The sequence below is a fragment of the Onychostoma macrolepis genome, chromosome 09 (genome assembly GCF_012432095.1).
Source record: "Onychostoma macrolepis isolate SWU-2019 chromosome 09, ASM1243209v1, whole genome shotgun sequence".
Classification (NCBI taxonomy): domain Eukaryota; kingdom Metazoa; phylum Chordata; class Actinopteri; order Cypriniformes; family Cyprinidae; genus Onychostoma; species Onychostoma macrolepis.
In genome coordinates this window covers 37,211,803-37,227,757 of record NC_081163.1, presented here as the reverse complement: position 1 = coordinate 37,227,757, position 15,955 = coordinate 37,211,803, and the positions used below count along the sequence as shown (strand labels likewise).

General features: G+C 42.4%; 1 protein-coding gene across 3 annotated transcripts in view; it reads right to left on the bottom strand.

Moving 5' to 3' along the window:
* map4k4 (mitogen-activated protein kinase kinase kinase kinase 4) overlaps positions 1-15,747 on the bottom strand; it is a 54,137-nt gene extending 38,390 nt beyond the window's left edge. The window contains exons 1-6 of one of the 3 annotated variants that reach the window (XM_058786211.1): positions 15,441-15,747; positions 15,230-15,295; positions 1,344-1,400; positions 1,031-1,156; positions 142-252; positions 1-55 (exon numbers count right to left, since the gene is read on the bottom strand). The exon at positions 1-55 is cut by the window's left edge and continues 36 nt beyond it. In XM_058786211.1, the coding sequence (XP_058642194.1) occupies positions 1-55; positions 142-252; positions 1,031-1,156; positions 1,344-1,400; positions 15,230-15,295; positions 15,441-15,497 (472 nt within the window). In that variant the 5' untranslated portion in view covers positions 15,498-15,747. The remainder of the gene's footprint in view (positions 56-141; positions 253-1,030; positions 1,157-1,343; positions 1,401-15,229; positions 15,296-15,440) is intronic. The other 2 variants (XM_058786209.1, XM_058786210.1) reach the window with 2 other exon arrangements.
* Between the last annotated feature and the right edge of the window lie 208 nt (positions 15,748-15,955).

Sequence of the window (15,955 nt, the reverse complement as noted above, 5' to 3'; positions counted from 1 at the left end):
TCTGGCCCTTGATGTCTCTGTGGATGACGTGATGAGCGTGCAGGTGAGCCAGACCCTGCCGAGAGAAACACACAGGAGTGTGAGTGTGTGTGTGTGTGTGTGTGTGTGTGTGTGTGTGTGTGTGTGAGCGTCGCTTCATACCCTGAGGATTTCTCTGGAGATGTATGCGATCCAGTCTTCCTTCAGAGTATTCCCTTTAGTGTTCTTCACAAGATCTGTGATCGAACCGGCTCCACAAAACTCCATCACCAGCTGCAAGAGAAACTCACTGCTTTACTGGACACACACACACACACACACACACACACACACAGATGTATACAGACACACACAGACAGATGTATACAGACACACACACACACAGATGTATACAGGCACACACACACAGATGTATACAGACACACACACACAGATGTATACAGGCACACACACACAGATGTATACAGACACACACAGATGTATACAGACACACACACACACACACACACACACACACACACAGACGCAGAACATGGAACTGAAGACGATCAGTTCTGAGCAAACGGTGTGAAATGCAGCTCTCATCTTGACGCTGGCAGTAATGAAGCAGACTCTCTCTGAACATCACATGCACAGGGGTGTGTGTGGGGCAAGTCGTCTCAGGAAATGTCATAGTCTCGTAGTCATAGTGTATGATTGTGTGTGTGAGTGAGTGAGTGAGTGAGTGAGTGATTGTGTTTGTGAGAGTGTGTGAGTGTGAGTGTGTGTGAGTGTGTGTGAGTGTGAGTGTGTGTGAGTGTGTGTGTGCGTGAGAGTGTGTGATTGTGTTTGTGAGAGTGTGTGTGTGTGCGCGTGAGTGAGTGAGTGTGTGATTGTGTGTGAGTGTGAGTGTGAGTGTGTGAGTGTGAGTGTGAGTGTGTGTGTGTGTGTGCGCGCGTGAGTGTGTGTGTGTGTGTGTGTGTGTGAGAGAGAGTGTGAGAGTGTGTGAGTGAGTGAGTGAGTGAGTGAGTGTGTGAGAGTGTGTTTGTGAGTGTGTGTGTGAGAAACTGACCCACAGCTGGTCGTCGTGTCCTGGAGGACTCTTCTTGATGAAGGCGCCGTAATACGTGGCGATGTTTCTGTGATGAGAGTATTTCTTCAGCATGTTAATCTCCAGCTTAATCTCCTCTTCTTCATCCTGAACACACACACACACAGCGGGAGTTTGTCTGAGTACAGATGTGCAGTACTTGAGCTCAGTGCTCCTCCTGTTGTTTATGGATTCATATACTACCTTTCTTGACCATTTCATAATACGGTTTGCTTCATTGGTTGTGTTGAACACTGATGTGAGAAGCGTGGCTCTGTGAGCTGTGTGCACTTACTTCAGTCACGTCCATGACTTTGATGGCCGCCAGCTGCCCAGTTTTGACATGTCGACCCTGATCAGAAACACAGAGCAAATCAGTTAGAGAAGCACATGATATACACGCTAATGCCTCTGTGCAGCTTCATGAGCGTTAGCATGGATGACAGCAGGGTTAGTGATCCTGACGGCGGAGGACAGACCCTCGACTCTTTCCTCGTGTGCTTCAGACACGGAGAAACTCACCAACAGCAGACCGCGTCTGTGTTTTCTGATCAAACTAAATGAACAGCTTCAGCCAGCAGAGATAACGTTAAGAATCTCTCACATCTGAGTCCATGAAACGGAAGAAAGAACGAGAAATATAACAAACAACTCACTGACGCTACTGGAAGAACAAGCACAAATTCACAGGACTGGGTGTTATTTATCAACAGCTCAACAGCCCATCATCAATTTTCTTGTCCTTTTCTGCATGTTTTACACAAACCTTTATGTCTATTTGGCTTTCACAATTTCAGCTGTTCTCTTACCTGTGTTTCTGCTGTAAATAAAGAGCAGTGAGGTTAAACTACATCAGATCTGAACTGATATACAGCAGAAACCGTTTCACTGTTATTACCGATTGCTGCTTTGAAAGGGTCTGTATTGTATAAAGTTGTCTATAAATGAGTATGACTTGTCCTGATGATGACGGGCTGTGTTAGCTGCTAAACTAGCATCGACTCATAACAGGCTGATTTCTTCAGAAGACTCGGCTCTGCTCATAAAACTACAGACAGAATCGAGTCGCTCAGGTTTATCATCCTCTGCCATGACAAATCCACCGGCTGTGGCGTTTCAACACATAAATTCAGTCTTGCTGCTGGTCAGAAACTCTTGTTTTATTATACTTTAATTATTGCTGAATTTCATCTCTTTTTTGTCATATGTCCATTCTCATATATCAGTTCTAGGTGGGGATTTTAACTGTGTGGCGTGTCACTGGCTATATATTTATACTCCATAAAAACCTACAGCACTTTAACATGTGCAGCAGTTATTATCAAAAGTATGGTGTTTGTTTTGATACCTGATCTTTCAAAGCGTTTCAAGGAGATTTGGGAACAAGACCTTTCTATTCCCATTTCAGATGACCAGTGGTCATACATTTAATATCGTAGTACTGAGCGGTATACCGGTTCATACCGAATACTTTTTTTACGTTTATTTTTGTCATGATATGAATTTTTAATATACCGCAATACCGGTGTGTGTCACTTAAATAACGTCTGGAGCTTGGTGCGACACGGTTTGAGAGGGGTCCCTTTTGCACTGTGGGGAGCGCACAGCTGTATCAAAGAACTTGCGTGATGGTGAAGATGGACAACCCTCTACAATGAGAGTAAATCCGTCTCATATGCAACTTAATCTTCACTCTGGGCAACTAGATGATGTCTCCTTTGTCCTCCTCCTCCCCCTCCTTCATCAACTCTAACAGCTGACGACTTTGCCACGTTCTTCATTAATAAAATTAAAAGCATCACTGCACAATTCTCCACACCATAATCTGCCAAACACATCTTACCAGCAAACTTACACTCGTTCACATCCTTCTCTTCACTCTCTGAGCCAGTAGTCTCTAAACTCATCCTACTACTTGTCCGCTTGATCCTATTCCATCTCATCTCCTTCAAGCCATTTCTCCTGCAGTTGTACCTGCACTCACTCACATCATTAATACATCCCTTCACACTGGAGTTTCCCCTCAGCATTTAGACAGGCTCATATAACCCCACTACTTAAGAAACCCACTCTTTACCCATCTCTTTCAGAGAACTACAGACCGATTTCCCTTCTTCCTTTCATTGCTAAAACACTTGAACGAGCTGTGTTCAACCAAGTCTCTTACCTCTCAGATAGGTGCTTCAAGGTGTCTTGGAGAGGTGAGGTGTCCAAGTCGCCACAACTAGCTACTGGGGTGCCTCAGGGCTCAGTTCTTGGACCACTTCTCTTCTCGGTCTACATGGCATCACTAGGTTCTGTCATTCAGAAACATGGCTTTTCATATCACTGCTTTGCTGATGACACTCAACTCTGCCTCTCATCCTGATGATCCGACGATAGCTGCTCGTATCTCAGCTTGTCTGACAGACATTTCTTGCTGGATGAAAGACCATCACCTTCAACTCAACCTTGCCAAGACAGAACTGCTTGTGGTTCCATCAAACCCATCATTTAATCACAATTTCACCATCCAGTTAGGCTCATCAACCATAACTCCTTCAAAAACAGCCAGAAACCTTGGAGTTGTGATTGATGATCAGCTGACTTTCTCAGACCACATTACTAAAACTGCAGATTTGCTTTATTCAACATCAGGAAGATCAGAACATGCCTCACAACTCCTTGTTCAAGCTCTTGCTCTCTCCAGACTGAACTATTGCAATGATCTCTTGGCAGGTCTTCCAGCCAGTTCTATAAAACCTGTACAATTAATCCAGAATGCGGCAGCAAGATTTATTTTTACCAGAGATCTGACAGATATCTGTGCGGTTAGAGATGCGTTTTCTTCAGTACATAACTCTGCATCTTGAAAAGCGCTATTCAAATAAACTTGAATTGAATTGAACTGAATTGAATATTTCACAGGTATGCTCTAATCACGTGGCTGGTCTGGACAGAGAGTGAGTCTCCGCTAAACTTCACTGAAGGAAGCGTGTGCATGTGCAGACAGACAGACGGAGCGTAAAGATTTAGACTAAAACACTTTTTGCTCAAGTATTTGTTGTTAGACATTATATGTAGGTTTAATGTTCTTCATATGGCACAGGTAGCTATATTGTGATGAGAGCAGTACCTGTAAAAGATGATGGTAATGAGGTGAATGTGTTCCTCTTTCAGAAACAGTCATTTCTTTTTGTTTTATAATATAAAGTTTACAGTCACTATATGCGTTCTCACAGCCTTCAGTCCATGTGGTTTTGGAGGACAATATTTGGCAGGATGTGGAATAACTTATTAAATACAAAAAATTAAATGTACATTTATCAAATTAATTGATTAATTAAACATAATTAGTTGCAGACCTAGTTCAATTATTTGGAGATTTAAAAGATCAGATGAGCAGCAAAACCATTTCATCTGTAAAAAGGCTGCATCTAAAAGTGGAAGCACTTCAAATCTCCTCCTCCGTTCACAACAGCACCATAAACAAAGCCTAGAAGCAACCCTTCACAGCCCAAAACACCTTCAACTCGGTGCTCTTCATTCTCCCAGCTGTGCCTTCAGAAAACGTTCTGCCTCAGGAACCACGACTGTACTCCACCGTTTACTGTTTGTCTGTCTTTTTCAGCCTTTCTGGAGAGAACCATCCACACCTTTATCAGGGTGTTTCACAGTGTCTTAAAATATCATTTCACCCAAACATGAGACGGGTCATCATTCACTGACAGAATGATCCTCACAGGTTCTCACACGTCACGGTTGAGCTGCTCAATGAAAGCCTAATCTAAAGAGCTCCTATTATGAGCTTTTATAAACTCTTGGTTTGGTTTTTGGTGTGTACTAGAATAGGTTTTCATGCTGGATTGTTTTCACATATTTTACATTAGTGCAGCACCTCTCTTCCCAGTCAGTCTCGAACGCTCAGTTTACATCCTGTTTTGATGAAGCCCCTCCTCCCGAAACATGAAATGTGATTGGTTAGCTGGCCCAGTGCGTTGTGACTGGTGAACCGCTTAAGCCCGGTACACACCAAGCCGACAGTCGGCCATCGGGCAGTTTTTGTTCGTCGGCCGACTAAGTTTTCTCAGCGTGTTCTGCACCGTTGGCTTTTTTCGGCCGATTCGACATGTCAAATCAACATCGGAGCTCGTCGGTCAGTCGGGCCATCTGATCATTCTGATTGGCTGTTCAGCTGGCGAACCAGTGCACGAGAAAGGCACAGAACGGGGCCGTCGGGTGTCGGTTTGGTGTGTCAGGGCAACTTTGGACCCAGACGCTTTCGTCACCACTAGTTCGTCAGCTTGGTGTGTGCTGGGCTTTAGAGCGTGTTCATGACAGTTATCGCATCTGCTCAGCTGCAAATATTAACCATGACGTCCATTTCGCCCGATCCAGGCCCTGAGAGTTACAGGGCTTCTGGACGCTGCATCTCTTCAGCATAAACACTAAAACAACATTACCAATGATGTCTGGATTTTAAATGACAACATGACTGACAACAGTTTATCTAATAACATGTACGAAATGTTCAAATAAAACTTTGTAAAAGCTTCATAAAAAGGTAAACCTCATATTTCAGCCGTTAAATAAAGGAAAGGGATGTCAAAATGAAAACTGATTAGTAAATGATTGTTTAGTTTTTTCTGCTCCATAAATAATTCTAGGTATCTTAATTGTTTAAATGTGTAGAATCCACATAAGCTTGTTTTTCATCAACCGGTCAAAATTCACAGCAGGGCAAATCCAGTCTGACTTTAGTCCAGACAGAAACTGCGCACAGACTGAATGTGAACGTAAGTCTCTGTAAATCCAGTCTCTGACAGCAGGTGGCGCTGATGGAGCAGAATTACAGCGGGTTCCCGTAAACTCCGCGAACAAAGCAGCGTTGTGATTAAAACAAGGGTAAACGTACCCATTAAGCTCACTTCCATTTTTGAGATCAGATTATAAAAAGAAAAATAATTTGTGTTTGTTACTATATACCTCCTGTAATTTGAAGTCCATCAGATCGTCACACGCTGAGATACGAGTCTCCATGTGTTCACGCTGTCTGGCGGCCATTTTGAAAGCTGTCTGAAAACTTTCATCAAAAGAGGAGCCCCTTAAATGTGCGTTTTTTTTAGATGTTTAAGACTTTATTTTGGGTAAGTTTCACTACTTATTGTAAAATTAAGAGATTAATGTTCAGACTTTTGCATATTATAACCTGGAACTGGGATGCGTGAAATAATTACAAGTTTTAGCAACACAGCACAGATGCTACAGACCACAGTTAGCTGACTAGCTGTATAAGATCGTGTGCTACGCTAACATATTACGTCACAGGCATTACTGGCTTGTACTTTTACATCCATAATATTATAAATCTATAGTTCATTGCTGGTCTGTAGTTTTACAGTGCTGTAATTTTTGAAAGATTTCATATTATTGTAAAGTGAGCTTAAAGGTGCACGACTACACAGCTGTGACATCAGTTAGAAAAAGTATAATTTCATAGATATTGTTAATAATTGTTCATATTAAAATATGTATGAACTTAATACATGACCTAAACTATTTATTTAGCAAAATCCTGTCATTTTAATAAATATTACATGAAATGCATTATAAATTGTTGCTGCTCCAATTAAGCTCAGTGCTCTCTTTAAGCTCTTCTACACTGAACGTCTGTAAATACTTCATGAACAGACTTTACATATTAACTGATGGTTGTCACTTTAAGTTAAGTTAATTGATTTTCTCTGGATTCTGTCGACTCAGATCTGCAGACTGTAAATCTGTGGAAAATCAAGTAGTGTATTCCAGCCGTAAGAGACTATAGATAAGATGATATCCATTTAATAAGAGGCTCATAATGAGGCTAGTTTCTGTGTTCAGCCCCAAGAATTAAAGGTTTTATTGGTTTGTTTTATCTGATTTTTGAATGTGTTATTCAGCTGAACGTGGACTAGTCCAGATGCTGCAATGTTGCTTAGATGACACTTCACTATGAATATATAACTGATCGACTTGTTGCTTTATTTTAGTTTTCTGTTTTTTTGTGATTGACTTTGTACCTTCAAAAAATATATATTTTTACAATTATTCTTTAAAACTTTTCCTTAAAATAAACAAGAATTTTTAATAAAGCATGATGTGAGTTTAATGGGAACAGCGGTGTAAAGAACACAGAAATGTACCCATTAAGCACAGCCAGACTTTCTGAATTTAATGATGTATATCTTAATTGAAATGCTTTTGTCATTTAAAATACAATATTAATCTCTCACACAAAAATATTTTATTTTAACATAACTTTTTATACTGAAACCAATATCTTGTGCACTAAAAATGTCTCCGTGTTGATTTTGGGGAGCTTAATAGGTATGAATAGGTAAAAATAGGTTTACTCTACTTTATCAGGTATTACACGGAGCGAAGATGAAAACTAAATACCATCGAATCTTTTCTGAAGACAGTCAGAACATTCAGAGGTAGATTCATATAATTAATTCATTCATATATTCATTATTATAATTCTCTTAGCACTCTTTTAAAACCTCCCAGCTTTTCCGTGTTTTCACTGAAAACAACACGCGACGCGGAAACTCTGCTTGATGCTGGACAGTGTTTATTTATCCTCAGCTGTTCAAATTGCAGTAATCGAATGTGGTTTCAATTACAATTAAAAAATGAAAGGGTAATACTAAGCGTGGGGAACTTTATCATCAAACTGGTAATCGTTTCATCCCTACTATAGAAGTTCACCCAACTGTGATTCCTTAAAAACCCACTAGTGTCCTCTCTCTCTGCCTGCAGGTCACCGCACGCAGCCTGGACACACACTTCCACACAGTCCTTCAGGACGGCACGCTGCGGGCGTGTGAGAGGACTGAGCATCACTGAAGATCGGAGCTAGTCACAGAGCGCCTGAGATCCGGCGGTTTCTCTGAGAGCTGTGCTAGATCTACTGAATGTGCGAGTCTGCCTGGTTACTCACTCTCAGCCAATCACAGCCTCACGCTCCGGTCACATGACCACCAGCTCTCTGGGGCTGTGAATCACATGATCATACATGAACAAGCTCATATCTGTTCGTATGTGATGTGTTCATACGAGACGCCGCAAACACACCGCAGCATCACATTATGATTGAGACGGTGTGTGTGTGTGATGATTAATGAGGCACGGATACAGCAGTAACACGGAGCACAGGACCGAGAACAGAGCTTCAGTTCAGAGAGGAGCACAGCTGTCACAGTGAGGTCTTCCTCTCTCGTGTCCAGCCGCCTCGAAGGTCCAGTCTGTCTCAGATGAAGAGAGGAGAGCACACAGAACACAGGCTGGAGATAAACGAGTCTTTCACACAGGCAGCGTGAATGTGTGTGTGTGTGTGTCTGTAAGGGGTAGGTTTAGGTGTAGGATGTGTGTGTGTGTGTGTGTGTGTGTGTGTCTCTGTAAGGGGTAGGTTTAGGTGTAGGGTGTGTGTGTGTGTGTGTGGAGTCAAACGCATCCCTGCTGGACGCGAATCAGTCTTCGGTGTTTTAGCGCCACCTAGAGCTCCAGCGGCTCTGGACATGTGACCTGAAGCTCACGCCTCATTGGCCGACACAAAGAAAACAATGTACACACACACCGAGGAAGAACAGCAGTGTGTTTAGTGCGAGGGCAGATGCTCCTCAGAAGCCATCGCTCAGAGTCACACTCAAAGAGTCATAAACACCGATCACAGCTCCTCATCTGTCCAAACACAACCGCATCCCAAACCTGAAGAAACAACATTTCAGACGGCTGCTGCATGTGATCGTCACGCTTTCTCGGATTCATAAACGCCAGCACGTGGTCAGCTCAGCTCAGATCCACAGCAGGGACGTTCCTCATCTCTGGAGATCGATCAAGAAGCGATGCTCATATTTCAGTCGTTTAACAGCAAACTCGCATGTTCACAGTTCTCTGCTGTCAGACGGCTAAACAATCTATTTCATCTTTTTTTCCAAGTTTTACTTTTTCTTTTTAATTATTTAAAAATAAAAATCCTTAGTGCACAATAATGCTATAAAATCTAAACATTTAGTGAAATAACATTATTCAGAGGGGAACAAATAAGTGTAGGACTAAATCTTTGTATTGTTGTAAAATACATTCATGAAACACAAGTAAATATTTATATATAAATATATACTATAAATCAAAAGACATTTATTTTAAATGTATAGCACAGTAATGAGGCAGCAACATATGATAGATAGGACAGAACAAGAAAGATTATTAATAACCTTTCATTGAGCAAAACTATTATAATGCGAAAGGCTCAATACACAGCGGCACAAAGCGCTTCTGTGAGAATGAAGCAACACAGCGCTCCGCATAGAAGAGACTGATGATAAATCTCAGTTATTGTGCTCTTGAAGAGAGTTTCAGCGTTCGCGACACAGTTTGACGCTGAATGGAGGACGACAGACAGACGCAGCGGAGAGAAGACTTTACCTGAACTTCGACTTAAATACTCATCTCTACCTCACATTAAACTATGAAACCGCTTCAGAACACTTCAAATATAGTTGATAGATACCGATACTGAATATTGGATCGGTAAATCCCTATTCGTTACTGAATAAATCCACGTTTTTGAATAAATCGAGTAAGTGAATGATTCAGTAACCCATCATATAAACAGAATGAAACAGGGCTCTAGACTGCAACCAAAACAGTCACATTTGCGTGTTAAAATTTGCCGTGGTCTCATTTGCGCGAGTGCATGCTCTGCTCCATACGACGAGCGCTGCAGCACGAGAGAGACTCACCTGAAGATCTGTTAATAAATGTTATGTAAGCTAGTTTGTCATTATAGCCTACTGTTTTATTGTTGTTGGGCTTCTTAATTAATAATAACAATGAATCCATCTTTTGTTTTAGTCTTAAAAAGTGAAAGGTGTATAGATGCAAGCAAAACAGACAATCATCCGGTCTGCAACCATTCAAGTTTTTCTACAGCGGCTGATTTGTGGCACATGAAGCCTGTGAACCACGTCTAGCTCTTCAGCGGTTTGCACTGCAATCATTTCTCATTCACTGGAATACGATCAGATGTCTGCGACTGTCCTGTGCGCATCGTTTTATTGTTTTATGATGAAACGCTGCTTACAGGTGACCAAGAGCTCAAGCCCTTAACGGGCGTCACGGCGTGTTCACACTCTCACAGTGTGTGTCTCTCACACACACACACACACACACACACACACAGGAAAACAATCTGAACTCCAATCTGAGAGCACAGGCCTCAATAACTCTCACTTCTAACCACATCTGAATGTGGCCAGGATTGATTTCTGTACAAATCTGACTCTGTGTGGTCACTGGCTGCAAAAATGAAACTGGATCCGAGTCAGAAATGCCTTAAATTCAGCTTCTGTCTGTCAGTGAAGATGAAATGTCACTGTAGGTTCAAGACTGCCGTGTTCTCACAGGATCTGGAGGATAAACACAGGCTATAGAGCTCCACGATCACAATCAGCAAAATCACAATATTCCTTCATAACAACACACCACTGTATCTGCAGGTAAGATTATGATGCCAAAGTGTTGACCACCCAGCCAAAAGCCCTTCGATTACAGCAGCGGAGCATGTTTCTGCAGCTGTTTATATGCGTTTGGTCCCCGCTCGGTCTCCTCTCTCTCACGCTGATGTGAGGCTGTAGGGAGCGTGGTGCATTGTGGGACGTCGTGTCTCTGCACTTCCTGCTGTGACTGCAGTGAAGCACAATTACTGCCATCTCTTTCTTCAGTCATGATTTGATCTGACGGCTGAAAGTGAATTCACTGTTGTAACACACACGTTTTTAATGTAAAATGATTTAATTCTTTATGATAGCTACAGTCACTCGTGCCGAATTAAACACGCAACGTAATGAAGTCATGGGACAACATCGCTACGTTCTACGGTTTAAAACGTGTATTATAGATCGGATAGTTCTGGTCCTTGATTCTGATTGGTTGAGCCGTGTTTGAAGCCGTTGTAAATTACTCTACAAACACACCTTTGTTTACGTCTGTGTGTTGCTCGGCAACCACTTTGTTGGAACCATAGAGTGCGTCCAAAATCGCATACTTCCCTACTATATAGTATGCGAAAAACAGTATGCGAGAAGTACCCGGATGACCTACTGCTTCCGCCCGAATTCTGTAGTAGGCAAACGACGGACACTTTACTGTCCCATGAGGCCGTGGGAGAGGCGGCGTCACATCCGAAAAATGGCGGAAAGCAATGTAGTACATCAGCTTGTTAACGCTGCTTTCTTTAAATAGACGGTGTGTTAAGCGGTAAGAATTTAAATCATTAACGATGTTAGCGCAGTGAAGTGTTCTTTACATTTTTGCGCTGTTGTGAAGATCAACATGGCGGATGTAGTACGTCCGAATTCCATTCATACTACCCTCATTCATACTATATAGAACGTACTTTTTTAACGGTCGAGTAGTATGTTCGAATTCAAATGTAGTACCTACACAAGTAGTATGCGATTTCGGACGCAGCCATAGACTGTAAAAAAAAAAAAAAAAATGGATGTAGTGTCCGTGACGTCACCCGTAAGTTTCTGAAGAGCATTTTTGAAGCTCAAAGTGCGCGGAGACGGCCGTCGCCATCTTGACTGCGCGTCACTCCTGGATAACCGAAAATGGGCAAAAAGGCGGGATGTGGGTGGAGCTGGTTGCTGAAACCACACCCCCCAAGCATGACAGTGGTGACAGCAGCGGCAATACACCTGTCACTCAAGTGGCCACGCCCTTAATTACACAGAATTTTATGGCTTGATATAATTTAAACGGAAGAGTTTAAATCCACCCCCTCAAAGCTATATAGACCAAAATCATTTTTTGAACCAGGCTGTAAACATGTTTTTTCTGCTGTAAAGTTGGGTATTTTAACACGGAGAGTCTCTAGGATCGAGCGGCCAGTCCATGAACTACAGTTTAGGTCACTTCCGTGTTGGTTTCACGAGAGCGAGCGGGAGGTTGCCGCTTGGTTGAAACCACAACCGTTTCTGAGGAACTACATTGTTTGGTGGAAGAATAATGTTTTATTAATATCATTACACTTTATTTGCTCTGTTTTATTTTGTGAAACCTTACTACGTATATAGACTGTTTTAACGGCAACAACATAAACAAACGTTACTGCGCACGCGCGCTTTTGTGGCCCTAACTTAACTTCCGGTAGACATCCAAACAGAATCAATAACAACAGCCAAGTCCCTCTCGAGTAGATAATTATTACCAGAGGTTTCTCCGCTAACGGCTGTACGTTACACAAGCAGCGCTGAGCTCACAAACGCTGCTTTATCAGGCATTACATGCGAGACGAAATGAAAATGACTTCGAACATTTTCTAAAGACAGTGTTCCTTCAGAAATACAGTGATATAAAAACACCTGCACCTCGTTTGGATTTTTAAACGTGCGTTAGGTGCTCATATGTTTATTCAACGAAGCCTTTTGGAAAATCGGTCAGTTTTGATATCGTGGGGTCACCACAAATAAATAAATGAATGTGAAACACATCCCACAGCACAACAAGCTGAGCCCAGCGTCACTACTCATCACTTTAACTGCATTAGCAGCCGGCGCCACCAACCAGACCGATAAACAAACACAGACCGAAGCTAACTTCGGGCCAGGCGCGAGCGCACGAGGAAACCGTCTGTAGAATAATCGCTTTATATAAACAAGCCCCTTGAAGCCGTGGTTTACAGTGAATTTATAACAGCTAAGAGGGTTTTAGGAACTCTGCTTCGCGTCATGCCTAACAACGCCCCTTAGCTGTTATAAATTCACTGTAAACCACGGCTTCAAGGGGCTTGTTACTTTATTACTGCATACTTTCACAAACTAGGCTAATCTAAAAACATATAGCTGGTGTGTGTGTGTGCGTGTGTGTGTGTGTGTGTGTGTGTGTGTGAGTGTGTGTGTGTGTGTGTGTGTGTTTTTGTGAAAAGTCAGGACATAGATGTGTATAATAACAAAGGTATGTCAGGTATTACAAGCTGAAGGTGGCATCTCAGGACATTGACCCATGTCCCCACTTTTCAAAACGCTTATAAATCACTCAGAATTAAGTTTTTTTCAAAAAAGTTGAAATGCACAGTCTCCTGTAAGGGGTAGGTTTAGGTGTAGGGTTGGTGTAGGGCAATAGCACATACAGTAAGTACAGTATAAAAACCATTACGCCAATGGAGAGTCCCCACTTTTCACAAAAACAAACATGTGTGTGTGTGTGTGTGTATGTCTGTGTGTGATGATTAATGTTGACATGCCAATAAAAGCCTAAATTAAATATGTAGATCATAGCGATTCATATGCATTTTAAGTTTGAAATTTTTGATTGAACGGACTTTCAATGGACGGACAGAAATCTTTTTGGCTTCAATTAAAAAAAAAAAAATCAAAGTCTTGTGTCTTTGGCACGACACGAGGGAGAGTAGGGCCAGCGCTGCTGTAAAACACACTCTCTGAAGAACACGTCACACGCGAGGAGAAAATAATGAAACCTCTATCGTTAAACAAGAAATGGACGTTTGGTCCTTACATAAAGACTTAAGGCTTCAGCATCAATATTTTTATATACACTGCAAAAAATGCTTTTCTTACTTTGATTTTTTGTCTTGTTTTCAGCAAAAATTAAATCAAAAAGGATTTTCTAGACAAGTAAAAATTGTCTTGATTTCAGAAGTTTTCTGTTTGAAATAAGATTATTTTGCTTGAAACAAGACAAAAATCTAAGTAAGAAAAGCATGATGATTTATGATAAAAATAGTAATTTATTAATTTGTGTCAGCATGCTAAATCAAACACATCATTATTAGCATTATTTCTCATAAAGAGAACACACATAGGCTACTTGTTCAGCCGCAGCTGCTCCGGTTATTTGTGACGCCAGGAACGCACAGAACAACTCCATTAGGGCTTTTTACTCCAAGATAACACAACAGAAAAATACTGATAAACCCTCGCATGGTTCCGACGAATTTCTTCAGAAAGAATGAGCTTTTATATGAATTCTCCAGGATGCATGTGATCTGAGGAGGTTTCAGCCGAAGCAGCAGAGGGAGCTCACACACTGAAGATATGAGTTACACCGAGAATATGCAGTTTATGACATATGCAGGTGCAGAAGTCCAGTATTAACAAAGACACACGGAGCAGACAGAACAAATATGAAACCAGTACATGATTATAATCATATATGATTTATCTAAGTTCTTCAAGCGGTCTCTGGTATTTTCACAAGCATACCGTGTTTTTATTATCATGATTGTTAACTTTAGCATTGAGTATAACACATTTCTGCCTCATGCGGTGATCAGAAGTTAATTCAGGCACTCGCTGGCATCTGAAAGTGAGTTTTTCCATTAAAAGAGTTTTAAATGTTGATGCTAGTTGATAGCTTGTTATGAAAACATGTGAAAGCAGCAGCGGTGGCTTGTTCGTGAGCGCTCCTCCAGCCCGAGGTATTCTGTGGCCCCCAGGGGCCCGCCGCGGCCCCATCAAGACACAGCGGATACACACTAGCACGCCCGCTTCTAGCCCCACAGTGGAAGCACGGCTACTGAGGACCGAAGGCTTATTTCTGGCTGATCTAGCACTTTAAAGCTGCTCGGCGACAGCGCTGGGATTTAAGGAAATACGTGAATGCTTCAGAAACGGGAGCATGACCTCAGACTGGAAGAATGTGAGGAAGCTCCTTCTTCAGCCCGGGCCGATGCCTCTGTGACAATATGAGTTATGACAATATGCCTGCTATTATCCAGAACAGCTATTTGGCTTTTTTTATTCAGTACTGTGTAAAACAAAATCTCTCAATCTATGGCAGTCAGATCAAAAAAAAGAGCTGTTAAGAGTCGAGGCTGGATCACACAGGACTGAAACAGCAGCATTTCTTCCGTGTAATAATGTGCATCACAGGCTGAAGCACAGATCCAGAGCTGAACTCGTTTATATCTGTGTGAAACACTGCTTCAGAGCCGGTTTATAATCAATGTGGTTTTTTGTCGCATTGAGTGTCTCTGCGCATGCGCAGCAGATCACACCCATCAGCAGAGCTCAATCTCTGATAAACCGCTCGATTTCAATAGAAATGACTATTCTGCTATAAAACTAGAATGGAGTAGTCTCAAAGATGCAGTAAAGCTCATTGTGAATGTAGTAAGACTCAATAGACACCGACCTTGTACACTTGTCCGTAAGTGCCATTGCCGACCACTTCCACCAGCTCAAAAATACCAGCAGGGTCCTGCAATCACACAAAGAGCATCGCACTGGTTAATAAGAGACGCGATCCCCGCTCCGTCTCCGCGAACACGAGCGGAGCGGATCCGGACTCAGCCCGCCGCAGCGAGCCCCGAGCCCCGCGGAGACTCACGGACAGAGCCGCTCACCCGCAGAGACGCGAGGTCGATGTCCACCAGGCTCTTCGCCGGAGAGTCGTTCGCCATCTTCGCCGATTGCTCGAGTCTGAAGCGATGCCGCGTTTCTTCCGTGCGCTTCAGACGCCGCTGATCATCGTTACACTCGCGCGTGTGATCAGGCCTGCAGCCTCGCTCTATTGTTCGCGATGACGATGAGGATGATGGCGGTGATGATGAAGCGCAGAGTCTGGGTCAGTGCATGGCGGAGGAGTGGGCAGAGACAGCCGAGGGGAGGGACGAGGGAGGACACAAAGCGTGACACACACTCACTAGATATGTGCGTAAATACATACAGATAGATAGAATTCAACTTTGTTTAAAATAAATACATCACAGTAATGCAAAAAACACTTAAACAAGTAGGACATCATATTATCATATGCTGCTGTTAATTTATACCGACTTCAATAAAAACCATTTGGAAATATCCAAGATGAATCTCATTAATGTACATTATTGTTGCTGTCCTTGATGCTGATTGGTCA